Below are 16,935 nucleotides of genomic sequence, written 5' to 3' on the forward strand. Positions count from 1 at the left end.
AACATTCAGTTTTCATTTAACATGCCATGACCTGTTCGAGTTGATATGTTGTGCGTAATGATTGCAGCAGTCTTGGTGCTTTACCAGAGGATCCTAAAATCTTCATTATGACTGGAAAAGATACATATTTTGTCAGTCTATTATATAAAGATGCCATTTTGTGCATTTCTTTATGAATATTCCAATATCTTTCTAGAGAACTTGACAGAACAGTTAACATATATGTAAAGCTCCCACTTCTTACTAAACTGATCTATTTTCAAAATTTGAATTATTTCCGGACACATTTTCCAGGCATCCACATTTCATCAAGATACATTATTTATTCCCCTAATTGAATTCATTTGTAAACTATATATTATTTTGAGAACAGTCTCTTCTCCATACAGAAACTTATAAAGGCATGTTTTTTATACTAGTGGATAGTTTAACCCTGCTGCTGTTTTGCTGGAGTCCTTACTTGCATAAATCGTTACCAGCTGAAAAATAAAAAATACAAAAGTAAAAAATGAGAAAAGTCAAGTTTTCCACATAGTCATAAGAAATGAAACTGAAGCATGTTGGATTATGGAATTTAATAAATATATAAAAATATTTTACATGGGCCTTGCAGTCACATTTTTAAATTCATATTCACTGTACACACCATGTAGTATAGAATGATTTCTGCTGGTTTAAAAGTAATTTGTTGAATCAGCAAATGTCAGTTTAAAGTTTTGAGCAACCTATGCTATATTGGTTCAAGAGATTGAAGGCTGCTCCATATAGATAATTATATGCAGTCCATGTATTCACCGCAGAAATTAGTTTTTGTTAATTCACCCTGGCAGTTTGTTAGGAGTGGCCATTTAAAGTACAATTCTGTGCTGAATGGTATTACTTTTCTTATCATAACCTGTCATAACCTCACTTTCAGACATGTGTTCAACCCACTTCCTTCATGATATATAAATACATACATATAGTGATCATAGAAATTAAAGAAAGAAAAGTCTAATTAGTTTATTTTGTCCATACCCTGACAATGGAGAGAGCCAAATATGTTTGTTTATGATAAGTGGTTCTACAAGTGAAATGAGATGTCTACTCTATTGAAGAGTAGTAGTTTAACTATTACATTTTGAAGATAAGTTACTTGTTCTTCCTGAATCTTTTTCAAATAATGACCCATCTTGTGAATCATTTTTGTTCTCCAAGGCATTTCATGCCCTGCAGGGTGAGCTCCATCAACTAACAGAGTTCTTGTTTAAAATGCAAACAAACAAACCACCACTACTTTCTTTCAGCACAGGTGGAATTTTAAGGCTTCTGGACTGTACTGATGATTACTTTTGTCCTGTTTCAATCTTTTCTGTAGTCTCTATGCCTATTTTCAATTTGATGCTTTCTAGATTACCACTTTTGGCAGTGACACCCTATCATTTCTTATTTGATATATGAGAGTCTATGGAATTGACACCTATTGGGATACCACAGATTAATTTATTGCAGCATTTAAGAAATCTGTGTATTTTACTTCTATAAAAAATCGAACTTGAAAAATATTTTCATATGCTTGTTGTGGGGGAAATTTGAAAAATGTACTGAGTGAATAATTTCTATATAGGGTTGTTCCATCATTGATCTTTCTTGGGTTCTCAAACAACTCTTACTAGCACAGGGAAATACTGTTAAGAATACTTTCTCAAAAAAAAAAAATTACCCTGGATTATGTGGCTTTTGGATCCAGCAACGACATGTTGTCTAAAAACACAGTCAATTATTTTTTAAAAAAACCCTTAAGTTTTGTGAATAAAATCCATTTTCAGCATTGATTTGCTATGTTTTTGTCACTGTTCAATCCTGCTTCCTGTAACTGCCTTTAATACTGCCGTAGATAGATATATAAATAGATAAATTGTACTTTTGTGTTCTTCAAGAAATTAACACAACTTAGTTTTGGCTGTGGTGTTGCGAAATTTAAAGAACGGTTTTGCAAAAGTAGATGATCTTTTACAGGATGCTTTACAGCTACAATAGCAATGTCTGCCAATACTGACTCAAAATGTTTTCACATTTTAATCTCTTTACAAATATATACTTAAGTTGTAGAGTTGGGTCCAATAATAGATAATTCTGTTTATATAAATGGCATTTCCTTTTAGAGTTATTGATTGATTTATTGATTCTCCATAGATAAATAGATTACAACAAAAGTACACTTTTAGGTTAGAAAAGAATTAGAACTCTCAAGAGAGTCATAATCATACAGATAGAGCATCATAGCCTCCAGTGGTCAGCTCCTTGTTTTCCAAGGAGATGAGAAGAGCATGGTTATGCAGCTATATCTTCTGGTGGTATCTGTACTTAAATAAATTCAATATGATATTTTCATATTTAGCATAGTCTTTACTAACCATAGGGCCAAATCCTTTTCATCACACTCACGTGCACTGAAGCTGGTGAGATTATTCATGTGAATACTCACCATAGTCTCCTTTCTCTACTCTACTGTTAGTAGAACTATCTGGAGTATGAGGATTCTTCTTTGAGTAATGGTCCCTATATGTATTACAAATGGGGTGTGCATGTGTGCCATGTGCCGGAGCTGGAAATTTTCAGCAGCAGTGACTGTTGACACGCATGAGCGTCTTACATTACTTCATGCTCCAGATGAGGTTATAAGAGGCCGGACGGGGCAATACACCCGTAGTCCCTTACCACTGCATGATCATAGTCAGAATCTTCTCTCTCTGTGCTCACAGCCTCCATGAGAACAATCATCCATTGTATATAGTTAGTTCAGTTGTTTCTCTTAGTTGTGTACATAACTTGTAATTAGTGTTCATAGTTGCCCCATTCAGGGCCCACCCTGATGTCGTCAGGTTACTATGCCCTCAAGTCCTGGGATTTAAGAACCGCTGCCTCTATTGCCTGGAGGGAGCGCATCTCACAGCACCTTGAAACATCTGCAGGTCCTTTCAATTGCGGATCCGCAAGGCTTATCTCTTGCACCTCTGCAGATTTCTCTTGGAGGAAGCCCCATGTGGTGTCCAATTCTGGACTGGTGGAACCAGTGGTGCACCCCACCCTCTTCATCCCTCCTGCCCAAAGCACGAGAAGGCCAAGGAGGAGAGCAGCAGGCGATCCCGTGGACGTCACAGCAGGTCCCCATCGTGGACTGCTGTGATGCACAGCGTTTCCTACCTGAGCCGTGCCCGGTTGGGTGAGATGTCGCATGCAGAGCCCACTATGTCTCTCCCTATGACTACACACATGGTGGGAAAGAAGGCGAAGAGGAAGAAGGAGGCACTGGTACAGTTGGCTCCCGTGCTGGCTGTGCAGCATGGCAGCCTTCCGAGGCATGCTTCTCTATCTCAACAGGAGTCCCCATGCTCCGCACTGTGCATCCCCTTTCCCCGCTTTGGCGGTCAGCGGGATGTGGACACCTGGATGGGTTGAACCACTACTCCCAGCGGCGCACCTCAATCTGCTGTATCCGTTCTCCCTGCTCCTCTTGGCTCCACAGCCACCTACACCAGCGGATGTGCCACTCCTCCTGGACTGGGATCCACACCCAACGGTCGCAGGACTGCCCACATTGATGGCCCTGCTGCTGCCGCCGGAGGCCTCTTCAGACTCAGAGGGCTTTTCAGCGGAAGAACCATCATTTTCCCCGGTATCCCGATGCAGCTCAGACTCCTGGACGCATCCACCACACCAGATGGGCTTTCCCCCAGTCCCACCACAGTGGTATCCCTATTCTTGGGGCACAATAATACCCACTGGACCTGCATGGCAGCAATGGCCCAGATAGGATCTGTATCACTGCCCGTACCCGCCTTCACAGGCCTCACACCCTTCCATCTGGGCCCCTCTGCTGGAACCCTCCAACTTGGACCCAGAAGCAGACCCAGAGTGTGACCCGGTGGCACTGGTCCCGATGGCGGCATCCTCCTATTGGGACGAAGCCCTGATTCCCCCAACCCTCTTGCCTCCTGATTATTACTGCCTATACCAGGGGCTGCTGCAGAGGTTGGCCCTTGATTTGGGTATCCCCTTGGAGGAAGTCCAGGGCCACCCCATCAGCTGCTGGATACCTTCAGCTTCAAGGACTGGCGCACATGGCTCTGACCATCAGTGAGGCCATCCTCCACCCCACTCGAGAGGTCTGGCACAACCCATTGTCCTGCACCCTAACAGCAAAGAGGGTAAAACATCGCTACTTTGTGACATCCAAAGGGGTTGATTTCCTTTTTTCTCACCCTGCCCCAGCTTTGCTGGTGGTGCACACGGCAACGGAATGGGCAGGTCAGCACTGCTCTACCTTCATCCCTCCCGACAGAGCAGCAAAGTGCTCTGCTCAGATGCAAACTTTACTCATCGGTTACCCTGCAGTTTCGCATTTTGAGCTACCAGGCTCTGCTGGCAAGGTATGATTTCAATAATTATGCAAAGCTGGGAGAGTTCTTGGCACGTCACGCTGCACCCATGTGACACTGCATGCCTGCTTCCACATGCGCTGTCTACAACTGTAGCTCCTCTTGGTCTGCAGTTCCCAAATCAACTACCGGACTCGGCCCTGACTGTCCTGCTTTTGGTCTGCGCCTCCCTCGCCTGGTGGAACGATCCCGCCAAGGTGCTATGCAGCCTTCCGTTCACCACTACTGTCCCTACAACCATCCTTGCCATGGATACCTCCCTAGCTGGATGGGGTGCATATCTACATGGCCATGACGCACAAGGGACATGGGCACCAATGAGGTGCGCATGCACATCAACGACTTGGAACTGCACGTGGTCTGCCTAGCTTGCCACGTGTCCCTGCCTCTTCTCCGTGACCGGCACATCCAGATACTCTAGGACAATACCACTGCCTTGGCATACATAGACAGACAGGGAGGCGCCATGTCCCCGTCACTCTGCACAGGGGCCATCTGCCCCTGGATCTGGTGTCTTCGCCACAGTGTCATGCCCTATCCAGTGTACCTTCTGGGGATGCAGAACTCCTTGGGAGAAGCACTCAGCTGGACCTGTTACCTCTATCACGAGAGGGAGCTCCACAATCCCCCATCTCTGCTCCATCTGCCAGGTCTGGGGAGCCTCTCATTGGGACTTCTTTGCCACTTGCGAGAACTGCAAGTTCCCCCTTCACTGCTCCTGGGGTGCCAGAGGTCGCGATTCCAAGGGCAACACCCTTCTCCTTCTGTAGCGTGGGCAGTCTCCAATATGCCTTCCCCTCTTTCCCTCCTCCCCCAAGTTCTATGCAAGATCCGCTGTGACTGGGCCATGGTCCTCCTGGTAGCCCCATGCTGGATTTGACAGTTCTGTTTTCCCTATCTACACAGACTGTCTGCCCGCTCACCAATCAGTCTCTGCCCTGCCTGACCTCCTCACCCAGGAAAACGGCAGGGTTCGACATCCAACTCAGGCCCACTTCAGCTGATGGACTGGTTTTTGGACTCGCATGTAGACAGTGCCTGCTCCACACCCATCCTCTGGATACTTACTTACAACAGATGGTACTCTACATGGGCATGTTACATCACAAAATGGAAGAGCTTCACCTCCTGGGCTCAATGTCACCGCTTTCCCCTCCAGGACATCTCTATGCTTGTCATCCTAGACTACCTCTTGGAACTTAAGGACTCGGGCCTTGCACTTAGCTCTGTCTGTGTCCATCTTGTGGCCCTCAGCTCCTTCCTCTCCTCAGTGGATGGACACTCGGTGTTCACTCACCGTACCACTACTTGGTTTCTGAAGGGCCTGAAGAACTGCTTCTCGCCAGTCCTTACACCTACACCGCCCGTGCCCCGGACCTTAATCTTGTGCTGTCTGCCCTCACCAGACCTCCCTTTGAACCTCTGGGCACATGCTCCCTCTCACACCTATCCATGAAGGTCCTCTCCCTTGTTGTCATCACTTCTGCTCGCAGGCCAGTGAATTTGTGGCCATGATGGCTGATCCCTCATATATGATCTTCCATAAGGACAAAGTCTCCCTGCACCTTCACCCTAAGTTCCTCCCAAAAGTCATCTCTGACTTCCACGTCAACCAGTTGATCCATCTCCTGGTTTTCCATCCTAACCCGCATGCCACTTCCATGGACAGGACGCTGCACTCCCTGGACATCTGACGTGCACTAGCATTCTACTTTGACATGCGCCTTCTGCATCTCCCCACACTTTTCTGTGGCTATTGTGGAACAGTTGACGGGGCAGGCCCTCTCCTCACAGTGCATATCCAAGTGGATCTTTTCATACATCATGAAATGCTATGCATATTCCAACGTGGCACCGGCCGGCAGAATTACGGCCCACTCCACAAGGGTGCATGTGACCACCTCCACCTCCCTGGCAGATGTCCCCGTGCACGATATCTGCTGTGCGATGACCTGGCGCTCTGTCCATACCTTCAGCGCACTACGCCATTGACCAGTGGGCAGCCGAAGATGTGACCATGGGACGTGCTGTCCTGCAGCAGGCGATAACTCTCTTGTCCTTGCATCCACCTCCGAGCTGATCACTGTTTTGTACTCATCTGCATTTGGAATACGTACAGGGACCATCACTCGAAGAATAACAGGATTTACTTTCCTGTAACTGGAGGTTCTTCAAGATGTGTGGTCCCTATCTGTATTCCAGTACCTGCTCACCATCCCTTCTGCTGCAGACAGTTTTTTCAGTGGTAAGATGGTGACTGAGCAGAAGGCAACAAAAGACACATGTGCAGGTCAGCGGACACTGCTGCTGAAAACTTCCGGCTCCAGCTCATGGCGTATATGCACTCCCACTTTTGGAATATAAATAGGGACCACACATCTTGAAGAACCTCCAGTTACAGGTAAGTAATAGGGATGTAAATACCGTTTAAAAATTTAGCCATTTAAACAATTAGAAATATTTCATTTAAACGGTTAACCGATTTAAAAGACTGGCCAGCTGGCATGGCTGGGGCCAATCCAGCCAGTGCGGCTGGGGCTGCTCAGGCTGTTGTGGCTGGGGCCGCTGTGGGCCAGCCAGAGTGCCCAGGGGTTAACAGTTAAGGCGGGTTAACCAGTGAGACTAATACTTACCGGTTAAGTGGTTAACATTTTACATCCCTAGTAAGTAATCTCCTCTGCTGCTTCATAGCAACCTTCAAACATTTTCTATTTGGGTGGGTGGGTGAGAGGAAGAGACTGAGACTTTTGCACTCCATAGCCTGATAATTAGGGCACTGGCCTGGAATGCAGGAGATCCAGATTCCAGTCTCTTCTCACCTTGATTCAGAGTAGAATACTTCATCCCAGATCACTCTGAATCAGGCGGAGCAGGGACTTGAACCTGAGTCTCCCAGGGCATTGACCTAGGCACCAGGCTATCAGAATATGAGTCTTTCTCAACAAAACGTCAAAATACAAATTTTTTTAAACCAGTATATGTCCATGAGATGTTTCAGCGTTGACTAAAATGTTTTGACTAGATTTGACTCATGGCTAGATTTGATAGAGACAAGAGTCTATCTATCTATTTTATCTAATCTATCTCAAGTCTTTTACAACAGCATTCACTGTCCACCAATGCTTTAGACAGGGATGAAAAACATCATTCTAACCCTCCTTTTTCAGTTGTCCTTTAACTTAAATAGGTTTTTTGGAGTTGAAAATGTCTGTGCTAGGTCTTACCCCAAGGGTGAATTACTTTTTGGAAGTTTGAGTTAATTTTGCTTCTAGCCCTCAGTCCTGAGACTGAAGCCTAGGTGCGTTGATCCATTATTCACAGGATATTCAGAGAACAAGAATTACAGGTACATTTTTGTTTGTTTTAATTGCAGTGATTTCTGCAGTCAATTCATTTAAAAAAGAAAAAGAGAAAAAGAACAAAATAAGAAATAAGATGTCACCCAGTTAATTCCCTGAGATTCCAGATAAGGCAAGTGCTTTGTATTGGGATGAGAGATTTTTCCTGTTCCAAGAATATCTTTAGCTTCTCATTGTGACTTTTATCTGAGATAAAGCTTACTGGTAGTCTCGCTCTCTAATGATAAAATAGTTCAATTTTTCCCTCGTGGAGTGCAAGGCTTGTCCATCTCTGTGACTCAGAATAAAACAGACAAGATTATAATAAGGTCCACAAATTTCTATATTTCCAAAGCTATGGTTTTTGAGGTTAATAATGTTAAGCTAATTTAGAGGTTTGACAGAAAGAAGCTGAAAAACCTTTGAGCAAGTTTAATGGGGCCTCAGGTCTCCAATAAATTTTAACTAACATAAGCTTGGTTAGTTTCTTCTATTACATATTATATAAATGTCCCTTGTCTCTGTTTTCCAGAAGCTGGGGATGGGCGACAGGGGATCGATCACTTGATGATTTACCTGTTCTGTTCATTCCCTCTGAAGCACCTGGCATTGGCTACTGTTGGAAGACAGGATACTGGGCTAGATGGACCCTTGGTCTGACCCAATATGGCTGTTCTTATGTTGTTATTTAAGTGATTTTTCTGCTTACATACTATGTATACTGGCAGCTGGTGATGGCAGTAGAAATCATAGCTAGTTGCCATGGCAACATTATAAAGTACTGCAATAAATGCAAATACTGTACTGTGATCAGTTGGTGTATTATTCCTCCTATCTTTCTTCATGGAAGAGATTCAGACCTACATTTTTAAACATAAAATGTATTTCTACTTCTAGTCCTTCTTTTGCAGCAGCCTCACATTTCATTCCTTAAAGATGTGTGTCTACAGAGATGCTGTCAAGAGACTAGTAGAATTATATACTTCAAGTAATCCCTGAACTTCCTGTCACTTTCTATTCAATGTTTTTCCTATCAACAGTTATATTGGCCAGGAGAGTTAATAAATTCAGGGGATTTATTCCTCTAGAATCCTTATATGCAGCTGTTCCCAGAAGTGGTGATTCTCAGGCCTGCACCAGAATTTTCTGTCCCCCAAAATTCTTCTTACTTCAGCCAGTCTGTTTTCATTCTGTGTGTACCAAGCCCTTCCACAATTAGGAGAATCAGATGTGTACTTTAGATGCGATCAGGTCGTTCAAATTTTGTTTTCATAAAACAAAAAAATTGGATGCAACTTCAGGATTAGTTGAGGGACATAAGAAGGGGTACAAAGGCATCCATGTCCACTGTTTGCAGATAGATACATTCAGTAACTTGTCAGATCTACAAATTGTTCATACAAGATTGCCCTCCCTCTGTGAGGACTCACTCATTCAGACACATGGCCATTCCCCATGCAGAACAGTGTTTAGTTCAAATAACTTCGCTGTATGGCTACCTGGTGGTCAGCGTATTCTTATCCATCGCTTTAAAGTAAAGCTGTGTTGTCTTTGTCTGATAGACTTTTGGACAAAGAGTTCTGGCGTCTTTCTTGCTTTTCCTTTATTAAAACTCGTCATGTGGTGTGGGAAGAAAGAAGAAAAGCAAAAAGTTAGCAAGTACAAAAATCATCTCAAACAAAAGCTGTTTATTCTTTTGGTTAAATTTTCCTGGTGTTTTAAATTTCTCTCTCATTTGTAAAGATTGATTTTCCTGCTGCCTACTTCCCAGTTGTAAGGGATCTTGGAGCACCAATTTCCCACAAGAGAGGACAGAAAAATTTACTTACCCATCCATAATTTTTCCTTCTCTGAAGTGGGCACCTGGTGCTCCACGAGACCACACGCAGGCTATCACCAAATTTTGCATTACATTCAAGCTGCACGGGAAATACATCAATCCTTCCTTTTCTCTTTTGGAGCATTTCTACAGAGAGAGAAATTGAGAGCTTGGAATCTGACTTTGCTGTAATTCTTCATTTCCATTTTTTGTATAATAAACAAATAAGATAAAACAATGAAGAGTCCTTGTGGCACCTTAGAGACTAACCAATTTATTTGGGCATAAGCTTTCGTGGCCTAGAACCCACTTCATCAGATGCATGGAGTGGAAAATACAGGAGCAGGTATAAATACATGAAAAGATGTGACTTGCCTTACCAAGTGTGAAGTTAGTCTAATGAGACAATTCAGTTGACAGAAGGATACCAAGAGAGGAAAAATAACTTTTGAAGTGCTAATGAGAGTGGCTCATTTCAGACAGTTGACAAGAAGGTGGGAGTAACAGTAGGGGAAAATTAGGTTTAGGTTTTATAATGACCCAACCACTCCCAGTCTTTATTCAGGCCTGATCTGATGATGTCCAGTTTGCAAATTAATTCCAGTTCTGCAGTTTCATATTGGAGTCTGTTTTTGAAGTTTTTTTGTTGAAGAATTGCCACTTTTAGGTCTGTTGTTGAGTGACCAGGGAGATTGAAGTGTTCTACTGCTTTTTGGATCTTATGATTCCTGATGTCAGATTTGTGTCCATTTATTCTTTTGCATAGAGATTGTCTGGTTTGGCCAATGTACATGGCAGAGGGACATTGTTGGCACATGATGGCATATATCACATTGGTAGATGTGCAGGTGAACGAGCCCCTGATGGTGTGGCTGATGTGGTTAGGTCCTATAATGGTGTCCCTTGAATAGATATACAGACAGAGTTGGCATCGGGGTTTGTAGCAGGTTTGATTCCTGGGTTGGTGTTTTTGTTGTGTGGTGTGTAGTTACTGGTGCGTATTTGCTTCAGGTTGGGTGGCTGTCTGTAAGCGAGGACTGGCCTGTCCCCCAGGGTCTGTGAGAGTGAGGGATTGTCCTTCAGGATACGTTGTAGATCCTTGATGATGCTCTGGAGAGGTTTTAGTTGGGGGCTGTAGGTGATGACTAGTGGCGTTCTGTTACTTTCTTTGTTGGGCCTGTCTTGTGGTAGGTGACTTCTGGGTACCCTTCTGGCTCTGTCAATCTGTTTCTTCACTTCACTAGGTGGGTATTGTAGTTTTAAGAACTATTTTTCCTCCCTTGGTGTCCTGCTGTCAATTGAATTGTCTCATTAGACTAACCTCACACTTGGTAAGGCAATTCACATCTTTTCATGTATTTATACCTGCTCCTGTATTTTCCACTCCATGCATCTGATGAAGTGGGTTCTAGTCCACGAAAGCTTATGCCCAAATAAATTGGTTAGTCTCTAAGGTGCCACAAGGACTGCTTGTTGTTTTTGCTGATACAGACTAACACGGCTACCACTCTGAAATAAGATAAGTATCCTGCCTGGAGATATCTAATCTGTTGTAATTATATTAATTAGAATTGATAGTTTATTATCTTAGCTTGGGCAATTGACGGGGGAGTGAAAGGGAGTCATTTCTCTGAAGAGCTCCACCTGCTGGCAGAACATACTAAAGCTAGGCAGTTGTTTTGTTTTGTTTTTTAAAAAGAGGAGCCTCCAGGCTTTGAAAGTTGAGGAGGAATATTCCAGTTATAATGGATCACAGAGCGCAGGGTGCCCCATGTAGAAAGAAAAAATTAGAATGGGTGAGTACATTTTAGCATGTGTGTGTTAGATTCATATTTGGGGTGTCATAAAAGTGCAATAATGTAAATAATCTTTAGTTAGAAATCTTACTGCATTTCCTAGAACGTTTGATAATGCTGTTTTAAAAAATATTAATTGAAGTTGGTATATATGCTTTTTGCTATAATTTAAAACTTTAGCATTTTGACTCTTTAATGCCAAAGGTGTTTTAAAGTCCACTTAACAAATATAAATAAAACATTTTTAAAAATTAGCATTTCAGTATTTTTATAGTTATAAATAAAATCTCAACAATAACTATTTTTATATTTATTTCATACATCTCAAAGAAGGATACAAGAGTAGCTTTCATAGTATCTGATCATTCAATGAGAGGACATGTAAAGTAACCCTGTTAGTGCTCCTTCATAAACACTGGCACAGCTGAGTCCTGTGAAATAGTGTAGTAGAGAGAGGGCAACATTTAACATTGGTAAAGTATCATAACTAGTTTTTATTAAACTATTTGACAGAAATTCAGGCAGCCAAATGAAGTGTTAGATATAGTCATCAGGTTTATGTGATATAGCATGTGTTCAGTTTAAAAAACCCCACAAAACTGGAGAAGTGCTTTCACGGCTAATCACCAAGGTGTTGTCCTTCCTCATCCCCTTCTCAGGCAGCAAATAAATTTAGCCTTTCCAGAGATGCCAGTCTTACAGGCTCCATAGACAAAACAGAGCTCTCTGATTTTAAATCAACACTTTATACCTTGTAAGTAAAAGTCTAAATAGCCAGATAAGAAACTATTTCAAGACTTCTTCTATTCTTCCTTGTTCCAACAATTGCTAATATGACATACACAAAGGCCAATAAGAACAACCTATCCCTGAATTCCCAGCTAGCAAATATAACAAGGATTATAACAGAAAAAAAATCTCTTCTTAAAATAAATCAAATATATAGTAAGTTGGAAAAGTCTCAAATGACTCTTCATTTTGTTAGACTGTTTCTCCAGAAATATCTGCTTTTTCAAATTCTAAAAGTATGGATTACTTTTGGGCCTTTGGAGAAACGTTCTTGATATTCCTTGGTGTTTACTTCAAGATGAGTAATGAAAAGTTAGAGTCCTATTTCTGAGATAACTCACAGTTCTCTCTTAAGTACTATCAATATCTGGTGCAGAAATAGAACAGTAGCTCCTTGTTACTAAATCACTGTAGATTCATTGTAACTTTAGCATCTTGTACAGTTCTCTCCCTCAGAGAGAGGGTTCAGTGAGTAATGTATTGCTAAATTTTATAGTGCCAGAACCCTGCCCTCCACTCTTGACCTCACAGCTTCCCCTGATCCTTTTCTCCCCCACCCACCCTTTCCACTTTTCTGCCCACTTCATACATGCCCTGCCCCCCTTTCTCTCTTCCTCTTCTCTCCTATCACCTTCCCCAAACACACTTTCCCTTTGCACCCAACACTCTGCTCTATTTGCCACTTTGCATAGGTGTCTGGTGAAAATATTCTATGGTGGTGGTGGGTGGGGGGAAAGGAGATTTGAGTATATTCTACCTGGATATTATTGCCATACTCTCTGAAACATTATCCAATGGAGAATCTCATGGCTGAAGTTAGTTACTATAGTTTCTAAAGTCATATAATCCAATATGATGATTCCAAACATTCAAAAATATGCCCTTGTTACCTGACTCACTGTTTTCAGGTATGCCAACCAAGTGCAAGTTCATGATTGTGCATTTGTTTTCTAGCTCATCAGTCTTAATGTTGAACTGTTTACAGTCCTTGACCACGGTATCCAAAATGGCCTCATGTCCAGAAGATGAAGTTTCAAGGTTTGTGACATGGAGCTTTACACTGTGAATTCTTTTTAAAAATGGATTAGAGCTTTTTGTCAACCTCCAGCTGGGCTTGAATGCTATCTGTTCATTTATGTAATAAATCCAGGCTTTTGGAGATGGTAGATTTCAGGTCCATTAGTTGACCTTGTACTAAGATTGATGGTGATTGGACTGAGAATGTTTTTGTGAGACCAAATTCAGTTTTCTTTCAATCAAAAATAGCAGTACAGAGATGAATGACGCTAACAAAAAAAGGGAATAAAAGGAATAAAAATTAATCCAATTCCTTGAGAGAAATATTTAGAAACACAATTGCTATAGGTAGAGCCTTGCAAATCTGCAGATATCTGCTTTATGTCCTCAGACCATGTTTGAAGATCATGGATTGGATGCAGATACAAATTTTATATCCACGCAGGACTCTAGCTATATGACTTATGCATGCATTTTTCCTTCCCCTGTTTCTATTCTCTCCCATTCAAATCTTTAATTTTCTAAAATTGTTAATTCCTGCCTAAAGCTTAGCAAAAAAGATGCTGAAATGTATTCAAAATTGTCTTTCTAAATCTTAGAATTTACTCAGAATGTAATAACACTTCTTCCATTTGTTTCTGGAGGAGGTGTAGGGGGGGATAAATTTGATACTCATGCAAGTTTTAATATTGCTTAGAGCAAAGGCATAGCAGCTGCTGTGCAGGCTGCCCCATATTGCCAATTAAACTTATTTCTGACCAACTGTACCTTGCTATTCCAAATGCTGTATTTTCCCAAACAGACTATATGTTGTGCATAAAAGTGGAGGGGTATGTGTTGTGATATGGATATATGTAGTACTGAGATAAATCCACCTAAATAATTTTCTGTTATGATCACGCAGCAGTATTTGAATTTAGATTTCCAGAGTTGAAAAGTTAACATGTTACACCAAGGTATTTTCCTGTCCTCAACTGTTGTGGTTTTAATGGAGAGACACTGATAATTTAAGTGAGATCTTTCAGAGAGGTGGAATTTGCAATAGATGTGAAAATAAGTGTAGATAGTTATGGCTGGTGATGGAAGGCTCAGATCAACCTTACCTATATCAATACAATACATTACTGATCTCTTTTTCTGCAAATAAGATTTTCTGTATATTTGTAAGTATAAATACAACCCTCCCCCCACAACATCAAACTATTTGAGAGAGAGAGAAAAAAGATTAACAGATAGGTACCTAAATGTCCTCTTTTTCTTACATAGATAGCTGATGACAACCAAAATGTGAAAATCTGACAAAACTCTAAGCTTCAAAATACGAATTGTAATTATTCTAATTATCGTATATGAAATGTATTCTAAATAGCTAATCCAAGAAGACATCTCACTTGTAGGATACCTCTGATCTTCAGAAGCCAGAACAGTGATCAGAATACAAAATGTCTTTAACAATTCACTGTTTCAAAAACATATGTGGTAAAAATCTGTGTGTTTCCATTGATTGATTCCATTGCATATTTTGAGCAAAGGCTAGCTAAGAAGCTTAGTATTTTCTTCCTATTTACTACTACTTGCTCCTTCCATATTGAGGTGATTTTCTACATTACTGATAGAAATTAGATATGGAAAAAGCCTGTGGAGTCATCTAGTTTATTGGATGGATTGCTGCCTGCAATATGTTCTTGAAACTTCTTTGTTGCTGTCACAGAGGTGACTTGGTATAACTTGTCCACATTGGTCATCTTTGAGGAATATTCTTTCTTGATTCCAAGTACTTCATACTCTAAAAGCATATGTACAGTTTTTCATATACTGTTTAGGAATTTGTAATATTTTTATATGGCTAATTATTCCTGATATTGTAAACCTTTTATGAGCTGTTTCAGTGTAATGGTCTACCTTCACATGAAAGCTATATCTCGTCTTGCCAGCTTTACCTACATACATTTTTGGAAATACCTGGGGCATTACCAGATAATATAAAGAATAACTGTGGGAAAATAAATGAGATGTATTTCACTAAAATTCGAAAGATGGATTTTGTGGCTCAACCCTCAATTAGCATCCTGACCAAGCTTCTCAGTAAATGTACTTTCTTTTCATTTTCAGGCCAGAGCCTCAACAGAAAGCTCCATCTGCACCACCACCCCCACCTCCACCCCCACCTCCGCCTCTGCCAGAGCCAGCACCACCAGAACCAGAGGAGGAGATTCTGGGATCTGATGATGAGGAGCAAGAAGACCCTGCAGATTATTGCAAAGGTTTGTGTAATTAAGCACTATATAAAATGTTGAATGTTAAATAGTAAACATCTCTATAGCCCTTGACAACTTTGGTCCTCAGGAGCCACTTGAACAGTCTTCTTTTAGAGTGAAGTTTATGGTTTTGTGTGGTAGACAGAGTTTTCTTAGTGCTGGTCCTAGATTATGGAGTTCACTCCTGCAAGAGTCAAGGGTATGTCTACACTAGAGAGACTATTCAGGCATTGCTATGTCGCTGTAGCTATGCTGGCATAACCCTGTAGTATAGATGCTGCCTATGTTGTTGGTGTAGGAACACCACCTCCCTGAATAATGGTAGCTGTAAGTCGATGGAAGCATTCTTCTGTTGACATAGCTTCATCTTACAGGGGGCTAGTTTGGCATAACTGTGTCGGGCAGGGAGTGCTTTTTTTCCCCACACACCTGACCAATGTAATTATGTTGATCTAATTTTTAAGTGTAGACCAAGCCTAAAAATGGCCAGAAAAGTCACCATTTTCTGTCTATGCAATGCTTATCACTTTTATTTACTTTACTTTTCCCTAGGCAAAGGAATGGAGAGAACATTTTTGGACTAACATTAGCCACATTATTTTTTAACTCTGCAAGGCTTTCAAGTACTCTGATGACTGGGATGATGTAATAACCTATACTTAGAATAGAATTTATTTATCTGATTCTTCCCTCTAACTTATCTGCACCATCCTGAGACTCTCGTTCACTCACTGGAAATCTTCTGATCCTGTCCTTGTACACTATATGGAAACTTTACTCAGGCCGTTCTTATTCTGCTATTCTGCCTGATTTATGGTGAGCATGGGCTAATTAGATCCAATCAGCTAGTCTAATTGCCCCAACTTCTGCCGGGAGTCTTGGCACCATATCTTGGGGGCATTTTTGCTCTAAGTCCCTCGCCACATCACTGGGAATCTGGTAAAGTACAAAACATTATTTTAGTGGAGAATGCAGATAAACTTAAATAAGCCTTCATGAAACTCTTCAGCTATTCACTGTGGTAACCAAATTGATTGTACTGTGTACTCAAGACAAGTGAAAGAGAAGTAAATATTGAGCAAAAAACGTTAATGTGAACCAGGAGCAACCAAAAAAGTGCAGATCTATTGCCCCATGAGAACTCCTGTTCTTAGTGTTATGCATGTTACATCACATAGGCGCATAATTTTGTCAAAGCATTCCATACACCAAAGAATTTCTAAAAAATATTCTTTGAAGTTGGATAAGGCCAGAGTAAAATCTTGTAATTGTTGAAGATGTGTTTTGGTTGCTGTCAATCTTTCTCTAATTCTACCAGTTGTATAGTAAAATTATGAAGTTTTATTTAAAAAACCCAAACCAGTTTTTGTGTAGCTTACTAATTGCCACACCAATTACTCTTACAAAAATATTCCAAATACCAGGCTTTTCATGAGATGGGATGGAGGGGTTCTTTAAGCTCCAAAGATACCTTTTTCTTTTACCAATTTTATTTCA

At 41.3% G+C, this 16,935-nt stretch overlaps 1 protein-coding gene across 15 annotated transcripts in view; it reads left to right on the forward strand.

Annotated features, from left to right (window-relative positions):
* SRPK2 (SRSF protein kinase 2) overlaps positions 1 to 16,935 on the forward strand; it is a 310,148-nt gene that overhangs the window by 162,188 nt on the left and 131,025 nt on the right. For 9 of the 15 annotated variants that reach the window (XM_073328503.2, XM_078851153.1, XM_078851154.1 and 6 more), the window contains 2 exons: positions 13,118 to 13,201; positions 15,293 to 15,444. In XM_073328503.2, coding sequence (XP_073184604.1) covers positions 13,118 to 13,201; positions 15,293 to 15,444 — 236 coding nt within the window. Of the gene's footprint in view, positions 1 to 11,354; positions 11,375 to 13,117; positions 13,202 to 15,292; positions 15,445 to 16,935 lie in introns of those variants that run through there. The other 6 variants (XM_073328508.2, XM_073328513.2, XM_078851155.1 and 3 more) reach the window with 3 other exon arrangements.

This window comes from Lepidochelys kempii, chromosome 1 (genome assembly GCF_965140285.1).
Source record: "Lepidochelys kempii isolate rLepKem1 chromosome 1, rLepKem1.hap1, whole genome shotgun sequence".
In the NCBI taxonomy this organism is placed as follows: domain Eukaryota; kingdom Metazoa; phylum Chordata; order Testudines; family Cheloniidae; genus Lepidochelys; species Lepidochelys kempii.